The sequence below is a fragment of the Podarcis erhardii genome, assembly GCF_964252035.2.
Source record: "Podarcis erhardii genome assembly, chromosome: 9".
NCBI lineage: Eukaryota > Metazoa > Chordata > Lepidosauria > Squamata > Lacertidae > Podarcis > Podarcis erhardii.
This window is the reverse complement of record NC_138512.1, coordinates 65,373,869-65,395,718: the sequence shown is the minus strand read 5'-3', so window position 1 is coordinate 65,395,718 and position 21,850 is coordinate 65,373,869. Positions and strand designations below refer to the sequence as shown.

Here is a 21,850-nt window from a genome sequence, read left to right as displayed (position 1 = left end):
CCTCCCTCCTCCTGGCTTCTCCCAGCCTTGCCTAGAAGAGGAAGGGGGCTGGGCTGAGCTGGTTGCGCGCCATTTTAAGCAGCCCCTCTCTGGAGCCAGCCCTTTCACACCGCTCACCCCCCCGGCACCACCGCCCTGGTGCTCCTGTGGGCCAGAGAGAGGAGCGGATGAGCTCGCTCTGCCTACCTGGCAAGTCTCTCTGCTTCTTCCCTTCCCACCCTTGCTTGGCAGTGGCTACTTCCCTCAGAGCAAGGCATTCTGGTGGGGTAGCTGTGCTGCTGTGGCCAATGACGCCTAAAATGTGTGTGGTGGGTTATAGTTACTGTAACTTTGCAAACATTTTTTCTTCTGGTTCTTGGCATTGCTTGAAGGCAGGATCCAACCCACCCCCAGGTCCTCTGTAGTGTGAAGCAGGGAATGATGAGATGATGTGAGGGGTCCTATCTGGCACTGCAAAATAGCGTGAGCTGGGTGTGGGGAGGACTGCTGCCAAAGAAGCAGTGGCAAAACAAACAAAAGTCAGCGGCAAGGGACAGGGTGCTTCAGCACTGCTAATGCAGAAGGGATGAAGAAGAGCAGGAGCAAAGTCAATGGTTGCTCAGACAGCTCAGTCTCTCGCATCAGCCCTGGCATGGATTGAAGTTGGGATCATCTTGATGCAAAGGGTGTGTTCTGCCACTGAGCTACAGTCCCTCGTATAAAGAAACACAACTGTTGGTTGCACACCACAAGATACTCCCCGGTTTGTTTCCTAATCACATTTCTATACTACTGTGTATTTTGCCAAGATTTCGGCTTTTGATTTATGTAGATGCATAAATTAATTCAGAGGTTGAGATAAGGTTAGTCCTTCTTGTTTTATCAGATGCGCTTGGCTCTACAGGCTGACGTGAAACACCCAGAACCCTTAACCACTTTGTGTGTGTATTGTTAACCTCTCTTGAGTGCAGCCCTTTGTGGGAAAGTGTTGCTCAGTTTGAAATCTAATATAACCAAAGTTAAGAAAGCTTGCAGGCTTGCAAAATCCCTTACAAGTTATTCCTTCCCTTCTTCCAATGGCTTTAATCACAGTTAAGGTTTATATCCGAACTGACCATGAGCTAAAAGTTCTGTATCCATACCAGTATTACGACAACTTCATATGGTCGTATATCATAATTGTTATTCTCTTGTTCCTTGTTCATTTTCCCCAGTACAGCTCTGCTCATACGACTCTTATTGGCCTTACTCAGACATCACACTAAACAATGGCTATGAGACATGAATGAGCCTAATAATTTTTTTCAGACATCATGCGCTCCCCTCTCCTGTGTGGCTAGGAGTTCAGAATTTCTGCCTTTATGTAGCCACAGTATGTCAGACTATCCATACTGAGTTTAATATTAACTGTAGTTAGTTTAAAACAAACTTCAAACCACAGTTTCTTAAGCTGGCTTGTTTAACCATAGTTAATGTTAAACATGGTTTACAGGTTTGGACATGTGACAAACCACACGAGAAGAGGCACTGCCATCTTTAAAGGCAATCTATTCCCCCCCCCAAAAAAAAATATGTGTGCCTGAAAATTACAGCACATCACTTCAGGAAAGAAGTCAACAATGACTTGAATCATGATGGCAGTTGCAGCAAACATATATGAGCTTTGTAAATACTCCATCTCAGCACTGTAGATCAGGCATTTATCACCAAAATCCCTTTTCATTTTGCCCACTGACTGGTTCTGTGAAACCAGGAACTTTGCATACTCCTAATGCAGCTTTGATATCATCTAGTAATAGGTGTGCCATTTTGCCTCCTACTTCTGCCTAAAGCACATCAAAGCAAGTGCCCTTTCTTTATCGACTGGTTCTGCAAGTTAATAAAAAGGAGAGAAGTGGGGACTTTTAACTGGGAATAACCACCCTTCAGATGGGCTCTTAAAAATAAAAATTACACAGGCAGTATTTGGCTTAGCTATACCTTAGTTCCTCAGTATTGGTCTGCGGTGAAACAAAAACTTGTTTTGCATCCAGAAGGTTTTATTGCTTTATGGGTGTTATAAACAACACTGTGTGTTTGCAGTAGGCACTGCTAAGTAACAAGAGAGCTCTGCTATTTGTAGCACAGTGAGAGTTAGTGTGACAAGTGTATGGCAATGACAGCAATGAGCCAGGTAGCCCCTGATTTGAATCTCACCTTGGCAAAACAATTCAGTAGGTGCTCTTAGGCTAGTCTCATCTCTGAGGACTTGAGTTAGCACTGACCCAGGGCTCAGGTAATGGTGACGGTGGTTGAGCTCAGAGTGCCTTTAATGAATTCCTTAAACTCCTCCCTTTGAACTTGCCTCCCCCAGTTTAAGCCAAATCATTGTCACTCTGTAGCCTTCTAAGAGCAGTACAGTGGTACCTCGGGTTAAGAACTTAATTCGTTCTGGAGGTCCGTTCTTAACCTGAAACTGTTCTTAACCTGAGGTACCACTTTAGCTAATGGGGCCTCCTGTTGCTGCTGCGCCGCCACTGCACGATTTCTGTTCTCATCCTGAAGCAAAGTTCTTAACCCGAGGTACTATTTCTGGGTTAGTGGAGTCTGTAACCTGAAGCGTATGTAACCTGAGGTACCACTGTATCAAGAGAAGGCCAAAAAATAGGTAAAAGTGCCGGTCTCCCAACCACCCAGTAATTTCAGAACTGCTTCAGCCAACCAGTTTCCAAGCAAGGTTATCTTCTAGCTAGTAAGCAAACTTTGCAAAAGTTATGTTTGGAATTGCCATCTCAAGGACACAGGCTGTTGGCTTCTGTTGTTACAGTGCAAAGATAAAATATTTTCCGTACAAAATAAATAATATTCTGCTCAGAAAGGGGAGTGGGGTGAGGGGAGATGGGGGCAAGGAGAGTTCCTCTGGTAGCCTGATAGCAATAGGGCAGAGTGTCCCGATGTGTCATTCCTGGTAGCCAAGTGTTTTTCCCTTTTGATAGCACAGATTCTGGAAAGTGGAGTGGGTACAATCCACCATGCAGTTCTTCACTACCCTGATTGATCAGGAGCTACATATGTGGGGGTTATGTTCTGGGGGCCGCACCTAAAGGCCAATCACATATAGTCAAAACCAATTGGGTTCAGTGGTGGGTGGAATTGCCAGAGTCATTTTCCCCAGAACCTTGCCCCCTTTCTGCCTATTTTATTTTACCACCAGCATAAAGCTGAATGTGCACAAGTTAAAATGCACGCGAGTTGCAAACTTACTGTAGCTGCAGTTCATTTGAATCAGATGTGCAGAGGACAACTTTCCAGTGGGAGTGTGCCCAAAATGTGTTTGCCAGGCTTTGGAGTTGCTTGCAAGGTATAAAATGGCAGATATGTTTTGAACCCTTGCTGTGATCAAAAACTTCCATCTTGCAGCTCCAGAGCACCCCGACCTCACGCCCACAGTTCATAAACACGTAGCATCTGAATGTTATTATTTTTCTGAATTAAACTGCTAACATTTGAAAATCAAAGAGGATAATTGAGATGATGCCGTCAAGATAACAAAAGCATAGATTTTAGTATCTGTATTTATTCCAGCTATATTTCTGAATATATACTGTATGTTTAAAGCGGCATTGATGTTCAGCGTTGCCTGTGCTACAAGCATGGACAGTAGATGAAAGTCTTCCTTATACTCTGTACATTTTTATGTCTGGTTTAGCTTGCAGGCGAGGTATGCTTGTTAGATAGTTTAATTGAGTTATGCAGCAGTCAGGCTTGAGCAAAACATAGCCTAATTTGCAGTCCAGCTAAGGTTCTGCACAGAACTCTGATGAAGGAGTTTTGGTTTTGCAAGACTTGTTTTCATTGGCTGTCATTCATGACTTTTGGCAAGGAATAATGAGCAGAATCATTTAAGGGAGTGAGGAGACTCTAGGGAGGTCGTGTTGAGCAGAGCAGTGGTCATCAGCAATAAGGTGAAACAGAGGCTTAAAGATAAGGTTGGACAAAGCTTTGGGAAGCTTTAAAAGTGAGGTCAAGAAGTTGAGTACATGAAGGAAAGAAGAGCCAGTTGAGAGTACAATGTCTTGGAGCCAGGCTGTAGCTCATTGGTAGAGCACTTGATTTGCAGGCAGAAAGTACCAGGGTCAACCCCAGGGAACTTCATTTTTTCATTTCTTTTAAAGGTTAGGTAGCAAATGGTGTGAAAAAGCTCTGCCTCAGGCCCTGAAGAACTGATACAAGAACTGGACTCAGTTGACAGGTCTTAAAGATACATGGCATCTTCCTAGATTCCAGGGAAGGGATTTGGGGGAAGGCGTTGCGTGGTCTGAGAGACTGGAGAGGTGGATGATTTTGGCAGTGGCGTTTTGGATAGAGGTGAGATGATAGAAATGTGAAAATGGGAGGGCCAGAAAGGAGAAGGCTGCAGTAGGTAAGATGGGAGCTGACTAGCACAAAGAACCTGAATTTTAGCCGAGAGGAGTGGGTGGGTTTTAATTATGTTGCGTTCTTGAATAGGGAGATGCAATGTGGTTTGGCAACTCTTTTGATGTGGTGGAGGGCGAAGGAGAAGAGAAAAGTCGTGGAGAGAGGGGCATGGAAGGAAATGTGAACATTTTAGCCTTTCGGCTTTCAGCTTGTGCCATCTCCTTGAAAATACATGCAAGATATCACACGAGGCAGCAGAGGTTTAGGATTGGAGTCTTCTCCTGGATGGGCTACCTTCCCAGGTTGATGAGCCCAGTGTGTGCCTCATTTCCCTCTGCAGCACATTGCCAGAGCCTGCCTTCGCATGCAGGGGAAGTCCTTAAGTCATTGAAGGTTTGAGGCCCATCAGCTACCCTCACATGGTTTAGCTGGCCAGTTAAAACCATTCCCAGGGTGTGGCCGCTGTCACATGCTTACAGCTTCTAGGAGCCACAGGTGATAGCTGTGGGGAACAAAGATGGACAAACTAACCCAGAAGGAGCCCAAGGTGTCCCCCATCAGAGGTATTACCCCTCCCCAACACCCCATACATTCAATAATCTGATACTATCGTCATTATATATATATTGTTCATTCCCCCCCCCAAATGAGCTTTTTATTTTTTGAATGTTGCCTTCTACTTTCTTTAAGCATCTGTCTATCACAGCAGAGCTTACTGCTGGGTGTTCGAATACTAACTAAATGTTGGGTTAATCTGCTGAAAGCCCAGAGCCTTTAAGCTCTCCTGCGTGGGTGTGGTGGACAAAGGTGAATTTCTAAGTGTTTCTGTAACAAAGCAACGGGTGTGGCACCAATATCTTAGAAGAGACACCAAGTATATCCTCCGCACTGGCCTTTTATTCCTTGGAGGGGCAGCCTCCTGCGGTGATTACTTTGTGTTCTTCCAACCGGCAGCAAAAATAGTTAACTACATAAAGAGACGGCGTGATATAGGAGCTTCCCTCTTTAAGATACTTCACTGGGAGATGTGGTGACTCTCTGGCATGCAGCAGTTCACATTGCTAGGAGAGTAAACTTCATGTGTGGGGGGGGGGGTGCAGTTTAATTGAGGAGAAGGAAGCCCCTCCTGAGAGCACTTAAGTGAGGAAAGGAAATCTTTCCCCTAAACAGGGTTCCTGATAACAGTGTTCATAAATACCACGCTTTCATTCGTCATACTCGACGTCAATAAAACAGCTGTTTAAGCAAATCTTTACATTTCTGCTTGTGAATTTGGACCAGTCCATGGAATAACCCCCACTTTTTTTTTTTAATCCTGGTTGTTTTCCAGCAATCGTTCTCCAATGAAGTCCATTGTGTTGAAGAAATTTTAAAGGTGAGTGTATCTGCCTGTGGTTGGTGTGTGCTTTAAGCAACAAATGTGGGCAGCAGAACCACTTATTTCTGCTGTGTAAAGGAAGGAATTGCTTGTGTTTTTTCCCTGTGGCTAGCTACAGGGTGTGAATTCAAAGGTTGTTTGCTTTGGATGAACAATAAAGGTTTCCTTTTAAATGCTTCAAACTACCCAACCTGGATGTTTCTGGGCAATCCTTGTAATAGGTCTGAAACAAAACCATGTGTTTCATATTTTCTAAATTGCTAGCCCTAGATAACATGCTGTATGTAGATACGACCTTTGTATAAGCAAACAATTGAAATTTCAAGTAAAACATTTTTTTAAAGAAACGCTTTTTTTAAAAGGAACAGGAAGAGATACAAAAATTCAGCCGTGAGTTTTGGTTTGTTGCAAGATCTCATTTTCAACTGCATCCTCAAAATTAAAAGCACACAAGGCCCAGACCATCTGTATTTTTAAAAAAAGATCTAGGTGAACAGAAAGTTACTGAAAAGGCCACAAAGATGGGCACCCCGTGAGCCTAACTGAGAAGGTTATTCCATAACTGGGGTGCTGCTGTTGAAAACACATTTCCTAGAGGTTATCCACTTCATTTCGTTTGGTGGGGGCACCGAAAGCAGGGCCTCTGAAGAGGTTTGTGTAGGTCCATATGGCCTTTAAAGTAACCTGGTCCATAAAGGCATTTAAAAATTTAAAAGGCCAATGCCATTTAAAATGTTGAAACCACCACATTAAATTGGGCCCAGAAACAAACTGAGAGCCAGGACCATGTGGTTGTGTACATACTGTACCTTGAAAGCACATTCAAAGCACATTGCCCGCCTCAGAGAATTCTGGGAGCTGTAGTTTTACCCCACACAGAGTAATAGTTCCCAGCAAAAATTCGCAAACTATTGAACTTCTCCCTGATAAGGCTATTCCATAACTGCTTTTGAATACACACTTTCTCTAGGGTCCCTCACACTGCAACTTTTTCTAGTTTGTGCCATTCTAGTTTGTGTATTATTAGCAGAAGCCTTTTTCCCCTCCCTTTCCCCTGCTTGGGAAATAGTGGACACATGCATTTTAAAAACAGCACTGTATACTCTATACCTCGTAATAGCCCAAGGAAGTTGATAGGGGTCTGAGGTTCAAAGCAGAATCTGAAATTCCAGTGCCCCAGTTCTGCTGCTGCTGCTGCTGTTTTTAATCCACCAATTCAGACACAGTTTAATATTTCGTATGCAGTATATTCAAAATGATTGGTGGCAGTAGAAGGTAGGAGGATGGTGGTATTATGCATTTTCCTACCCCAAACCAAAGTCCTCAAATGCCAGGGAAGAACACTCACACACTCTCTCTCTCTCTCTCTCTCTCTCTCTCTCTCTCACACACACACACACACACACACACACACACACACACCATGATAGCTGCAAGGCTCTCAGGCACCAAGAAGCAAAAACACAGATTATAATCTTGTGCTGTCCCAGTGCTTTGGGTTTACATGTGTCTTGATGCTGGGTAAGTACAGGAAATGGGCATTAAAGACTGGTTTTCATTTTTTCCATTCTTTTTATCTCTCTCTTAGGAAATGACCCATTCATGGCCACCTCCTTTGACAGCCATCCATACTCCTAGCACAGCTGAGCCTTCAAAGTTTCCTTTCCCTGCAAAGGTATAATAATAATAATAATAATAATAATAATAATAATAATAATAATAATGGTTGTTTAAATCTAATCAGTTAAACACAATAAAATGATGACTATAAATGTAATGACTGCTGAGCACAAAGTCAGTATACTCACATTGTCCTCCAGAAGATACTCTGAAGACAAAACAATAACTTAGCAATAGTATATTTCTTTACGGTGTTCAAATAACTTCCATTCATTATATCAGTATTCATAGTACGTCATGACGTGTTAATTGTCTTGCGATGCTCCCCTTTCTCCTTTGCTTCTTTGAAATTATTCTTCAAAGCTCAACTTCTCTGTGGAACCTTTAACAAAGACTTATGATCCCCATTTCTTATGGTTTTTGTAAACTACCCTCGGTTAAACTCGGTTAAAGGGTGAAACATAGATTTCTAATATAAGTAACTGAAATAAAAGCAGTTTCTTTCACTGTTTACCCCTACTTTCATTTCTTTTCTGTTGTTCCTCTGTACTGATTGTAAGCTCCTTGGGGCAGAGACCTGACATCTTATCCCTCAGCGGTATTATATAAATCACCGTAGGAATTGTTTGCAATATTCCTGTAAAGCAGGCTGGTATTATCCCTGTATGGTAGATTAAAAGACTGAGAGATTCTGGTGTGATTATGGTCACCTAGTTAGTTCATAGCCAAAATGAAAGTTGAAGGTGGGAGCTTAGCTACTATTCTATGATTAAAATTTCCATTTCCCCTCTTTCTAGGAAACCCAGCATGGTGGATCAGTCATACAGAGCCAGAGTAAGTAAGAGATCTAAAAATCTATGTGTGGTTGCTTGGATACAGTCAGCTGTGTCCTGCTGTGGTTGCGTTCATTTCGACAGGGATGGAAGAGAAATTTCCATTCAAAACTTTACTGAAATGAAAGCATGTTGAACAATAGAAGTGTCCGTTGGCTTGAGCCCAGTGTTTGTCTGCTGCATACATTTCTGCACGCACTGTAAACATTCCTGTATTTGTATCTATTGTGCATTTACTTGTAAACAGGGGAAACTTTCAGAAGCAACAAAAACAACCTAATCAATTACAGTGGTACCTCCGGTTGCGAACGGGATCCATTCCGGAGGTCCGGCCGGATCCCAAGGTTTCCGCAACCCGAGGAGAAGCGGTAAACTGCTTCTGCGCATGTGCATGGGGGCGATAGACCACTTCTGCGCATGCGCGTGCAGCAACACAGGTTTGCCACTTTCACAACCTGAAGTTTACGTTACCCGAGGGTAACGTAACACGAGGTGCTACTGTAATTGGATTGGCAGCAACTGCTACTGGCTATCACTGCGATATGGAGGTTGAGGCAGAGCGATGAACCCATGACCATTCCAGTAGTGCTTTTTGCAAGGTTGAGCTCCAGCTATTGTTGGGGCTGATTGAAGCAGATTTAGAAGTAACCCCATGTGGTGTAGTTAGCACCACTCCAGGTAACGTCTGTGTCTTTGTTGTTGTTTAGCCGTTTAGTCGTGTTCGACTCTTCGTGACCCCATGGACCAGAGCATGCAAGGCCCTTCTGTCTTCCACTGCCTCCCACAGTTTAGCCAAACTCATGCTGGTATCTTCGAGGACACTGTCCAACCATCTCATCCTCTGTGGTCCCCTTCTCTTTGTGCCCTCAATCTTTCCCAACATCAGGGTCTTTTCCAGGGAGTCTTCTCTTCTCATGAGGTGGCCAAAGTATTGGAGTCTCAGCTAATACTCTGTCTCTTTGTATGTGGTTAAAGCAGATCACATGGCTACACATGATGGTGTTTATGCTTACTGTGTCATTAGCGTAATGCATGGCCATGCGATCTTCACTAACCACATGGAAACAAGACGCAAAAGTTTCCAAGGAATAGTGTGGGAATACATATGGAAGGAGGAAGCTGTATGCCACCTGTGTACCACTTATCCTTATCTTGGTTGTAAAGCCAATCGATAGTGGTCACCTCAGTCTTTCCTGGGCTCCTGGCAGCCTTCCTGAATTATCTGTAATGGAATTATAGAATTCCACTGAGCAGAAAGGCATTTAACAGCTGTCCAAAAGTTTGAGCAGTGTTTGTTTATTTGGTCCTTAGCTGCATTAGACATATCGCCGTCTTTAACTTGTGGAATAAAAATGAAAGTTGCAAACTGTTGGGGAACCTGTATGAATCCATACCCCTAGCATGGATTCAGACGATATACCGTCAATTAAAAGTTGCTGCCCTAATTAACACAGATTGCATAATGCATAAATCTTTGTGTGTGTGAGGCATACACACAGAGAGGGGAGGGCAATAGAAAACAATTTAAATGGTACAATGCTTGTACAGCCTAAAACATTTGTTGTTGTTGTTTTACAGAGCAGTATGATGCACCTTCTAAGACGTCTATTTCTCAGCAAGGAAAATCGTAAGTAGCTGCACCTTGTGCCTCTGAATATTATGGTAGTTAAGTCACGGTGGGGAACGTCTAGCCTGCCAGGCCACCCCATTTGGCCTACAAGTCTGCTCTAATGAAACCACACCCCTCAACCACACACCTGACATTCACACATCACTTCAGTTGCAGAAATGAGGGCTGAACTCCCCAAACATTCATGGGGAGTTCATTTCTGCTTGGTGTGGCTTCTTCTTTCCCATAACAACAGAGACTTGTGGAGCCTAAATGACCTGGAAAATGTTCTTATGGCCTAAACCTGCAAATATTAAGAGTCCACATCATCAAATGCATGAACTGCAAACTTTAGTTGTATGTTTAGACACAATGTGCTTATTTTTCATGCACTCTCACTCTAATTATATGGCACCATCTGTACTTGTTGCATTTAATTTCCCTCTCATTTCACTGCTTACACTCCCTTACAACCATATGTATCAATACCTAACATGGCTAGAGCCATCCTGAAAATGAATTCTACTGGGAAGCTGAGGACAGCCTCCTGGCCACACCTGCAAACCCTCAAAATCTACATGCTTTTTGTGAAAGCATAAGCACAGTGCAGCACTGAATGCCATACTTTAAATGTCTGGGAGCATGCATTTGATTCTGGATAGTTGCCCTGAGTTTCCAGGACATCATGATGTTGTTTGAAACATCTGCTCATGTGCAGACTGCCACTGAAGAAATTATTCAGGCTTTTCTTAAACTAGCTACTTGGTTAGTTTGCAGTAGAGCAGGGGTCAGCAAACTTCTTCAGTGGGGGGCCGGTCCACTGTCCCTCAGACTTTGTGGGAGGCTATTTTTTTTGGGGGGGGGGAATGAACAAATTCCTATGCCCGACAAATAACCCAGAGATGCATTTTAAATAAAAGCACACATTCTACTCCTGTAAAAACACTAGGCGGGCCCCACAAATAACCCAGAGATGCGTTTTAAATAAAAGGGCACATTCTACTCATGTAAAAACACGCTGATTCCCAGACCGTCTGTGGGCCGGAATTAGAAGGCTATTGGGCTGGATCTGGCCCCCGGGCCTTAGTTTGCCTACCCATGCACTAGAGGTTAGCCACACCCCAAAGAATTGTGCAAGCGGCTCCATGTGATCAGTGGGGCTTTTGACAACTTTTCCAAATTGTGTTGCCAGCAGGCCACACCCATGAAGATGGCACATTGCTTTTGCGAGAGAGAAAGAGAACAAATGAGATTATTTCTTTGGCAAAGCTAGCTGCACACATTAAAGTTCACATACTAAGCAGCCCCATGATTCTTTCTGATTATGTTGATGATTTAAAATTGGACTGGAGCCAGAACCTTAGTTTCTCAGCTTGCCACTGCCTTGACAAAACTTTGCCATGTTGCTCCATTTGTTTGTTTGTTTGTTTGTTTGAGTGGGAGTAGAGGGGCTTGATAAATTAGGGACAGGTTTTCTTATTGAAGATTAAAATATCCGGTGAGACTTAAGCAAAGATACAGGTTTCATCTTGTTTGGCAGAAGTAAGAATTATGTCTAGCTTGATTTCCATGGTCAGCAAATCTTCCTTAATTGTCTCTGTGCATGAATGTTTCTAGAAAACAAAACATTTACACCAGCTGTTGCTAGGTATCTTTGCTGTAAGTGTACCTGTGCTGGAAGCAAGTGGGAACAGTAACATTACAGAACCCTTCCTAATAGAACTTCTGCTTAGAAACACCGTAGAACACTGAAGCACAATGCACATCTCTTAAATTTCCCATTTCATGTTAGTTTCCCAAGTGCTATGTTATTTTTAAGTATGCCATTAGAGTCATGTGAGATTTTCCTCCGGCACTGTTATTTTACACGTGATGAACTCAGGGCTCAGGGGCCAGTTAAACGGCCTCTGTGGGCCACAGGTTGGGGTCCCCTGGACTAGACCATGTAAAAAAATGAACATAATGTTTTAGCTGCAGTTCATTCATTTTCAACTTTGCATTCTTGTTATAAAAAAGCGTGCCTAGACATTCTGCCCATAACCTAGGTTTAAGGTGCTGTTTAGCTCCTAGCTTTCATATCTCAGTTTCTAACAATGTGTGTGTAAGAGAACAGTTATGGGAGGAAGATTTACAGGGTTAACCCAGGAGGTATCAGTACCTAGAGGGATGCGGGTGGCGCTGTGGGTAAAACCACAGAGCCTAGGACTTGCCGATCAGAAGGTTGGCGGTTCGAATCCCCGCGACGGGGTGAGCTCCCATTGCTCGGTCCCTGCTCCTGCCAACCTAGCAGTTTGAAAGCACGTCAAAGTCCAAGTAGATAAATAGGTACCACTCTGGTGGGAAGGTAAACGGCGTTTCCGTGCGCTGTTCTGGTTCACCAGAAGCGGCTTAGTCATGCTGGCCACATGACCCGGAAGCTGTACTGCCAGCTCCCTCGGCCAGTAAAGTGAGATGAGCGCCGCAACCCCAGAGTCGGTCACGACTGGACCTAATGGTCAGGGGTCCCTTTACCTTTACCTATCAGTAGCTAACAGCCGTGATGGTAATTGCAGAGCCTTCACATTCAATGAATCGGATAAAACTCACAAAATTAATATTTTGCAATTAAGATTTCTTTAAACCAGTGGCTTCCCCATTTAAAACTCTGAAATGGGTACTGTCCCTTAAGAAACCTGGTTTTGAAATGGTGTGAACAGGCTCCAAACATAAATAATTTTCACTAAATTATGATCATAAACACAGTCTTCAAGTTAAATGTTTAAAACTGAAGTCATTTGCTCTGCAAATAAAATGCAGCACATCTCTATTCAAGCAACTATATTGACACTTCTGTTCAAACTGTTCTTGGGTGGGCTGTGCTCTCTTACTTATTAGAAAGCTTTTATTTTAAATTGCTCTTATCTGAAGCCCAGAATCTATCAATGCTGTTTCCTTGTCAGGCAAACCTTGCAGAAGAATTGCATTGCTCAACAATACTTCTGGGGGGGAAACCGCCCCTAATTGGGCAAATCAATCAACTCCTGCTTTCAATTTTAACTGATGTTAACAATTAAAAAGGTGAAGCCAGTTGTTGATGAGAACAAGACCCAAAGAATGTTCCACACACCAATGTTTTCTGTGTGGGTATCTTTATCACAAAGAACTGTGTGTACTTTGTTACCTTTGATGAGTGTACATGCAGCTGTTGTGCCACATGTACACATATCATGGCTTTCCAACATGTTTTAAAGTCATTTCAGGTGAGCAATGACTTCACAATATTGAAGCTTTTCAGGTATTTTGGAAAAAGATAGCATGCGCGAATGAGCAACTTTTAGAGATATTTTCTTACTGTAACCTTCCAAGTTTTCCTTTAGCCTGCATAATTCAATGTTTTCTTTTTCTGCATGAAAATGGCGAGCACAATGTGTGAAACCACCCCTTCAGATCTTTTGACTTATGAGTTGTGAAATGCTTTTCAAGGCTGCACGGATTGGAAGCTATTGTTTGCAAGCCTGTTTTTTGTCCCTTCTGCCTTTGTCCTATCCCCATGGAGCATCTTAAATCCATATAATTAATGACAGATTGGTTTTAGAGGAATATGAAACCTCAAGGACTAAAGCCAATCTCTTTATAACTAGGGATGAAGGTGGATTACTGCAGTCACAGCAGAATTGTTTCTCCTTCTTCTGAGTCACCGGGCCCTGTCCCCTGCCAGAACCAGAACAGTGGGACTAGAGTCCTGGGAGTGTTCTGCTTTGGTATATATAACAGCTCCAGTGTCCTGCTGGAGTTGCAATTATGTCTGAACATAGAGCATAGTCCTTGGATGTGGCTGTGTTTTATCAGGTGGCATGGTTAATACCCATCTTACAATGGCAGCCAGTGCAGAAGAACATTCTCCTTTTCCTTGCCAATGAAAACTGTTTATCAGCAGTTAATGAGAATGCCCTATTGCTCCTCAAAAGTGTAGAAAAAAAGATGGCTTCCCAAATATAAACGAAATAAGCACCATTTGGACCGGGGACTTAATTAAGTTGATTCCTCAGGTTTGTTTGTTTTAATTAGTGCGCTCTTTGGTTTGTGTGTTGCTCTGCACAATGGTTCTCTTTCTTTCCGTTCTTCCTTTTCGAAACGCACGTGACCGTCTGAAACTCCAGCCACTTTGAGTCGCTCACGTTACAGAGTGTAGCCGACTGAAAACAAGCAGCGTTTGTGCTGGCTAATTAGAGGCTGAAATCCCTCTACATCTGCGTGCCCAGAGTAAGCAGGCAAGCTTTTTGCAGAGCAAACGTGGATTTCCCAGAGGGCTTTCCATTCTTGAGTTCGGCCCTCAAGTTTAGCACCTGGCTTCACTGGAATGGAAGCAAGGTTTTTGTTATTTACAACAGCAGGTGGCAAGTTCAGTTCCCACTGACGTTAGGGGAGCCCTAGGAGAGACAAGCTTGTTTGTGAATTAGGATGATCATATTTGGCATGTGACAGGTTTTAGGAGGTACTTCTGTTTGTAAACACACAAACCCCTCTTCCTTCTAAATAATTAGTTCCCAAAGATGTAAGAGTTCTCCCCCAGCCCCGCACACTCAAAATGCAGCATGCCCAGCATTCTTTATTTTTAAAGTCCTCTTTCGTTGTTTCTCCAGTGTCATCTTAAGGATGACGGATCCAAAAATGTTATACTCGGTATACTCCAGAAGTTCAAGATTAAAAGCATTGAAGATATTTGAAAAGATTATTTATTTATTTAACAATTTATTTATTATCCGCCCATCACTCTAAAGTCCCAAATGCAGGTTTCAACTTTAAAACATCATTAAAAATAATTTAAAACAACTTTGGACTACGATGCACGCAGAGTTAGTTGCATTGATTTTGGATGCAGAGGCAAGAATGTGCAAGATTTCAAAAAGCTGTATGTTCTAAACTGTTTGGTTTTTTAAAGTGTGTTTTTTTAAAAAAATGAAATTAGCCTTTCCTCTTAAATTAATCAAAGCATTTAAGAGTTTGTTAAAAAATAAAAACAAAAACACATTGCTTAGCAAATACTCTTCTCTTGTATGTAGTGAGTGATGACTCTCCTTTTTTTAAAAAAGAAAAAGCTTCAATTGTCCTTCCTGGGAACAATTCATCAGCTGCAAGTTTCTTTCTGTATTATTAATAGCTTATCTGAAAGCTATTAATAATATGCCAACAGAGGCAATTTGTGTCTGTCTATCTTTCTTTCTGGGAAGAAGCCCTTCAGAAGATAATGGGAAAATAAAGGGTGTCGTCTTTGGATAATAGATGTAGTCTTCACGGTCTTCCCACATAATGCCATTTTCTTCTGAAGGTTTTATTTGGAACACTGATGCCTTCATCTGGGATAATAAAACCTTACTGCAGTTTCTTGTGTAGGGGCAGAAAAATTGTGCTTTGGGTTTGAGTGGCAACTATTTCATAATTATCCCCCTCCCCATTCCAAAAAAAAAAAACCCCACCACTGAGTACTGAGTCAAATGTACAGTTTCCTGTGCATTAGTGATTTGGAGCTCCTGTGCTCATTAGTCATAAAACGCTGCCTTATATAGCATTTGGCTGTTGTTCATCTAGCTCAGTGTGGTCTGCACTGAATAGTAGTGACTCATCATCATCATCATCATCATCATCATCATCATGTATGCCGCCTTTCCACGGTTAAAAACAATGCTCAAGGAGGCTTACAACATGACAAGATTTACATAATTACAAAAGTCATAAACAATATATAAACCACATAAAAAAATACACAACCAAATGGAAAACCATTTCCATGTAAATCAAAATCTAAAACTAAGAATACAGCATTAATATCACAGTTTAAAATGACATAGGTAAACATAGGGGACAAATAGAAGAAGACGCCTTCACCCTGGTATAGGCTCCCCTTTATCACACACAGAGCCCAACGAGACAATGACAAAAATCCACCAACAGCATACAAATCAGTATGGCTAACCTGATTGAAAAACACCCACCTACCCCACTCAAACACGAAAACAAAGATCACCACAACCAACCACACCCTAAGCCAACCCCAACCTCTCTCGCCACCAAAGGAACACAAGTGAACAGCAGAGAACCTGCACAAGCAACGCTGACACAAAACCCCACATATATTAAGTAAAATAGAAACATCGTCACCCGACCCCACCCCCACCCATTTTCCACCCCTCCACCCCTTTCCCCCTTTTCTTCCTAATCTCTCAACAAATGAAACTGATTTGTAAAAAATGTTTTGGAAAAAAAGAGAGAGAGATTGCACATACTTTTGTAAATCAAGAAAATCTTTAATAAAAATACATTTATAAAAGAAAGAGCATGTGGAAATGTAGAGAACTGAACAAAGCAAAGGATTAGTACAGGCGTGCACCCCCCCCCCCTTACACAGGCGTTCCGTCCCAGACCCCGCCACACTCACATAAGTGAAATTCTGAATGTTCTCCAGCATGCAAACAGCTTCCTGCAGGTAGAAATCATGAAATATTTCCCTCTGATATGCTGGGTTGATAATGCAACATGCATGAAACTTCGAAGGCACCTAGATGGTAGTGGCATAGTCTAGAATTCTGCATCTGCCTATTGTTTAGATCCGCTCATGACAACCATGGGAACTGCAGCAGTTATGCCTATCTCAGGACATGTTGTGAGGACACACGGACTCTCCTTCCTTGGAGGAGGTTTTTAAGCAGAGGTTGAATGGCCATCTGTCATGGATGCTTTAGCTGAGATTCCTGCATTGCAGGGGGTTAGACTAGTTGACCGGCAGGGTCCCTTCCAACTCTACTGTTCTATAATGCAGCCACCTGACTGAAGCTCAGCCAAGGGTCTGGGTCTGATCAGTGCTTGAATGGGAGATCACATGGGACAAAAGGCAGGACACAAGTGCGCTAAATAAAATAATAACTGGATGTACATCATGTGCACCTGATTTTCTTTCAATAAACTGGCTGGGCGTATTGTCTAGTCACAGATAACTGACAGCAAGTTGAAATGAGCAGCTACCAGCATGATTTTTTTTTTACGCCTGGTTTGAGAATCTAGTAAAAGAAATAGTGATTATTATCTTAAACACTGCTTCTCAAAAACGTATTCAAGTGAAAGAATCATGTCGCCTCCAAAAATCATGAGGCATCAAGAATTCACTAGTTTGCTTCTGGCCTTTCATTGTAGGCTTCTGGAAATTGTCCTGTGTGCTCTTGTCTTTTGGGTAACTGCAGGCTTGCTTTTGTGTGATTTTGTATAAACCAACGCTGAAGAGCTGAGAAGAAAGGGGACATTCGTGTAGAGAACATTATTATTAGGCCGCTGCAAGAATATGTAGGATTGCCCTCCAGAGTTTGTGGTTATGCTGATATAATCCCTTGGTAGATCTTTACATAATAGGATCCATTGTACACCACAAATGCCGAAGGACCGAACTTCATTAGGATGTGTTTACATTAACCGAGGCTAAACAAGGGACTGGTTTCACTGACAGCAGCTGTACTCTAGTACCCTGCCAATGCCACAGAATAGTTTTGCCCCATATGCTTCTAGTTGGGCATAGTTAGCTTTGCAACATTGATTTATTTAAATGCAGTAGCTATTGTGGTAGCTTGCTGGCTTATTTTCCAGTGCTGTGCAGGTACAACAACCTTGGAACTAGCCGGCATGGCAAAGCGCTAAGAAGCAAAGTGTTTGCTGCAGGGGAGACAATCTAAGGAAAGCATCCCATGATGATTAAAAGTTTGCTTTTATTGTTTTTATTCTTTGATTGTTTTTAGGTATTTATATCTTGCTTTCTTTTTTAATATAATTTTTTATTAGTTTTTTTTAAACATACCGTTTTCAACAGTAATTAAACATACCGTACTTTTACATCTTATTCAAATTTTTTACTTCCATCAATCCTGTCTGAAAATATAGATATATATTTATAATCTTGCTTTCACATAAGTTGCAAAGAAGCTATAAAACTGATAACAGCAATAGTTTTTTAAAAACCAACAGTAGCACACGTAGCAGCAGATTAAAAAGCAATAACAAACTTAATAACTGAACACCTATAGAACTTGCAGTACAAATTGGAAGGACTGGTTATCAGTCCTTTTGGGGGGGAATAAAATAAAGATTGAAACTTAATCATGCAGTCTCTGTTTTATTGTGCTGGGTACCTGTTACACACAAGCTGGAAACTTCTTCCCTGATATAATAGGTTTTTCTTTTAATGGAGGGGCAGCTGGGCTCCCACCTGCAGCCTGACATGGTTAGTAACAGGGTTACCCTCTCACCTGCCATTTGTGAAAGCTAGATCACACTCATACGCACAGAAACTGGATGGGTTTGTTCATCCGTGGGTGCCAGCTGGCAGGCCTCAAAAATATCAGATCTTATCTGGCTAACATTCCTGTTCCTGCTGCGGTTTCATTTGGATTTGGTTATCCATCACTTCCGCCTCTTGGCTCTTAGAAGCACTGTTTGTTTGGTATCAAGTAACTGCCAGGATCCATCCCCAACGTGGTCATATTTCAGTGTCTGAGAGGTAACTGGATGTACTTTCTGAGTAAAATCTGCGGCATGTAAATAAATAAAAAATATGTGCCATTATTAATTCATTCTAGCACAAGGAGGATAGTAGTTAAGAGCAAAAAGCTTCTTAAAAAGCAATATCCCCTTTAAGATTCAGTGGTTCTTTTTTAACTTGCGCTAATTCAGCTTTGAGTGTCTGATTTTCATGATAGTGCAAGGAGTAGTTTGGGAGCTGGGGTTGGTTGGTTGGGTGGTTATACCTTTAATGCGTTTTGTCAGTCTTTAGGTAGGTAGTCGTGTTTAATTGGTGGTTTTTAGCTTTAAGCAAAAGCTTAGGTATAATCTAAACTTTCCTTAGTTGCCCAGTTGCCACTTGCAACCTTGTGTTTTTTCCCTCTTTTTCTTTGCAAAGCTTTATAGAAATACATATTGTGATAATGACATGGAACTGGATCCAGAGTTCTTATGAACAGAACTCTACTCACTGGGCACTTCCACCTGAGGAAGTGAGGAAGCAATATTTGCTGCTTCCTCCTTCCCCCAAAAAAGCTTTTTTGTGAAACTTGGTAGAAAGTGGTGCAGAAGTCTGCAGGGAGAGTTGGCAAACTTCTACCTCTCCCGCTTTCTGCAGCAAGCGCTTGGGTCCACTCTCTTCCATGAAACAAGTTCTTGTGTTTGCCGAAGTAACACTTTGGATCCAGCCTGCTGTGTGCATATTATGCCGTAGAGTAGAACTCAGCTTCACAAGCATGGGGCTATATCCAGTGTTGCGACTCTGCTTTGCATGCGTGGCTTCTGTCTGTGCAACAGAACTTCCTAGCCCCTACAGCTTCCCCCCCACCTGCACACCCTCAAAATCAGCTCAGGTGGGTTGGGGGACCCTGCAGAGTAGATTTGGAGGGTACACAACCAACCGGAGGGTACACAACCAACAACCCCCGGCTATCTGATCAGTACTGCACCTGTTTTTTAAATATATTTGAAAGACCACTGTAAACAGTTGAAATCATTGGTAGGAATACAGTGGCACTTGTAAAGTAACATGAACTTTGGTTACCATGATGATATAATAGATGGATTACAGTAAAAGATGCAGGAATAAAATTTAGAAAGAACCTCTTTTTATTTTTGGAATGGTTATATTTGTTGTGTATGGCTTTATGCAAAACTAATAAAAAATTATTTTTTAAAAAATCTGTTATATATACACACACACACACATACATTTTTATTTGTATTTATTTATTAAGGTATTTATATATTGCCCTCTCAAAAAGTATCAGAGTGGGGTGCAGCAATATAAAAAAGCTAAAAGAAACCCATTTAAAGCTGTCATTAGAATGACTGCCTCCTCAATTTTCCCTCTTTTGTTCACATAATAGCAAACGCCAAATCCTTGGTTGCCATCACTTCTGCCACCAGATGGTGGTCCTTGAGTTAGTGAGGTTTATGGCACCGGATTGTCAACAGGCATTCGTACCCATGAACATTTATCTTCATTTCACAATCAGTTTTAAGCTTTGGACAACAGCAGTGCTCTATTCTGACCGGCAGATAGGAACACTTTCCAGATCTCTTGTTTTATGGGAGCATGCACCACGAATCTTCCTTTACAGCAATGACTATATTAGTTTTCATGAGCAGAGACTCCAGGGAAGATGAAGCCCTCTTGTTCTGCAGAGGAAATAGTTCAGCTTGGCCTTTTTCTTTGGAGTGCAAAAATGAAACCTGTGCTCCTTTTCCAAGAAAAATACTGTGAAGAGACAAGCTTGAGCAAAGAACACTTTCCCAGCTGAGTAGTATGTTGAGTGTAGATTAATCAAAACTTTGAAAACAAACTTGAAAACATTCCCTCTGAGTAACATTGTAATTTTTTGCAGCGAGTTACATTTATATCCTCTTTCCTCTTTCAGAATGCTACATGAAGACCTTGAGATCAGCGATAGTGACGAGGGTGACGATGACCAAGTCAGTGTGTGTAGATAAAATTTATAAATCCTGCAAATACCCAGAATACCTTTACAAATATTTATGGCCTGTTTTCCTGCCTGAGCTGCTTATACTAACCTTCTTCCGTTTTTTGTTGTTGTTCTTGTTAAATAGGTTTCTGATAAGCCGTCTTCCTCATCCACTCCTCCAAGGTACGATTTCTTGGAAATAACAGGGAGGCAGAGGTGGGGAACAGCTCACAAGTTGTCTTATGCATGTAAACAGAAATCCTTGTGGAAGCAGCTCGGGGTTGTGAGCGAGAGGTTAAGAGGAGAGAGAGAGAGAGACTGACTGAACTGTTCACTGATTGGGATAATTTGGTAACAATGCATGAGGTTGTTTTAATACGTCCCTGCTTCTTCAAAGCACTAAAATTCAGTGTGTAAGAAAATGGCTCATCTCACCCAGTATTCTGTTCTCTGCAGCAGCCAAGCAGACACATACAGAAAGCTTGCATGTAGGAACTGAGTTCAAATCTATCCACTAGCGAGTCCCAACAGTAGATGCAGAGTTATTCACCAGTATGCTTTGGGTTCCTAGATATCTAGTTCACCTGTGTGATTGTGAAGATAAAATGGAATCACCTCGTGTACACCACCCATAGTTCCATGGAGTAAGATTCTTATTTTAAAATCTAAAAACCGCTCTACATTTAAAACAAAAGCAACATACAAAAATAGATTACAAAATGCAATATGAATCATACTGTAAGGTAATGCAAATCTGTGGATGGTAGGACCCGAATTAATGGATTCAAGTTACAAAAAAGGGAGTTTCTGCCTAAACATCAGGAAGAACTTTCTGACGGCAGTAGCTGTTCAGCAGTTGAATTTTTTTCACCTTGAGAGAGTATGCAGGCTGTCCTTCCTTGGAGGAGATTTTTAAGCAGAGGTTGGGTGGCCATCTGTCATGGATGCTTTAGCTGAGATTCCTGCAGGGGGCTGGACTAGATGAGCCTCGGGGGTCCCTTGCAATTCTACAATTCTGCGATTCTATAAAACTAGGTTTAAAAGTCCAGGATGTACAGTGGTACCTCGGGTTACAAACAGGTTACAGACTCCGCTAACCCGGAAGTAGTACCTCAGGTTAAGAACTTTACCTCAGGATGAGAAAAGAAATTGTGTGGTGGCAGCGGGAGTCCCTTTAGCTAACGTGGTACCTCAGATTAAGAATGGTTTCAGGTTAAGAACGGACCTCCGGAACAAATTAAGTTCATAGCCAGAGGTACCACTGTACATGTTTTGAGCTTATTTACTCTCCCCCAGGAAAATGGTCATTAGATGAAATGTGTTTGATCTTCTGCTTTTCCGGCAGTTGTACAGTGGTACCTCGGGTTAAGAACTTAATTCGTTCTGGAGGTCCATTCTTAACCTGAAACTATTCTTAACCTGAAGCAACACTTTAGCTAATGGGGCCTCCCACTGCTGCCGCGCGAGTTCTGTTCTCATCCTGAAGCAAAGTTCTTAACCTGAGGTACTATTTCTGGGTTAGCGGAGTCTGTAACCTGAAGCGTCTGTAACCCAAGGTACCACTGTATCA

The 21,850-nt window shown here is 42.1% G+C and overlaps 1 protein-coding gene across 8 annotated transcripts in view; it reads left to right on the top strand.

Moving 5' to 3' along the window:
* AFF1 (ALF transcription elongation factor 1) overlaps window positions 1-21,850 on the top strand; it is a 143,465-nt gene that overhangs the window by 97,684 nt on the left and 23,931 nt on the right. For 7 of the 8 annotated variants that reach the window (XM_081876669.1, XM_081876672.1, XM_081876674.1 and 4 more), the window contains 6 exons: window positions 5,708-5,752; window positions 7,344-7,430; window positions 8,173-8,209; window positions 9,787-9,835; window positions 20,236-20,296; window positions 20,426-20,463. In XM_081876669.1, the coding sequence (XP_081732795.1) occupies window positions 5,708-5,752; window positions 7,344-7,430; window positions 8,173-8,209; window positions 9,787-9,835; window positions 20,236-20,296; window positions 20,426-20,463 (317 nt within the window). The remainder of the gene's footprint in view (window positions 1-5,707; window positions 5,753-7,343; window positions 7,431-8,172; window positions 8,210-9,786; window positions 9,836-20,235; window positions 20,297-20,425; window positions 20,464-21,850) is intronic. The other variant, XM_081876671.1, reaches the window with a different exon arrangement.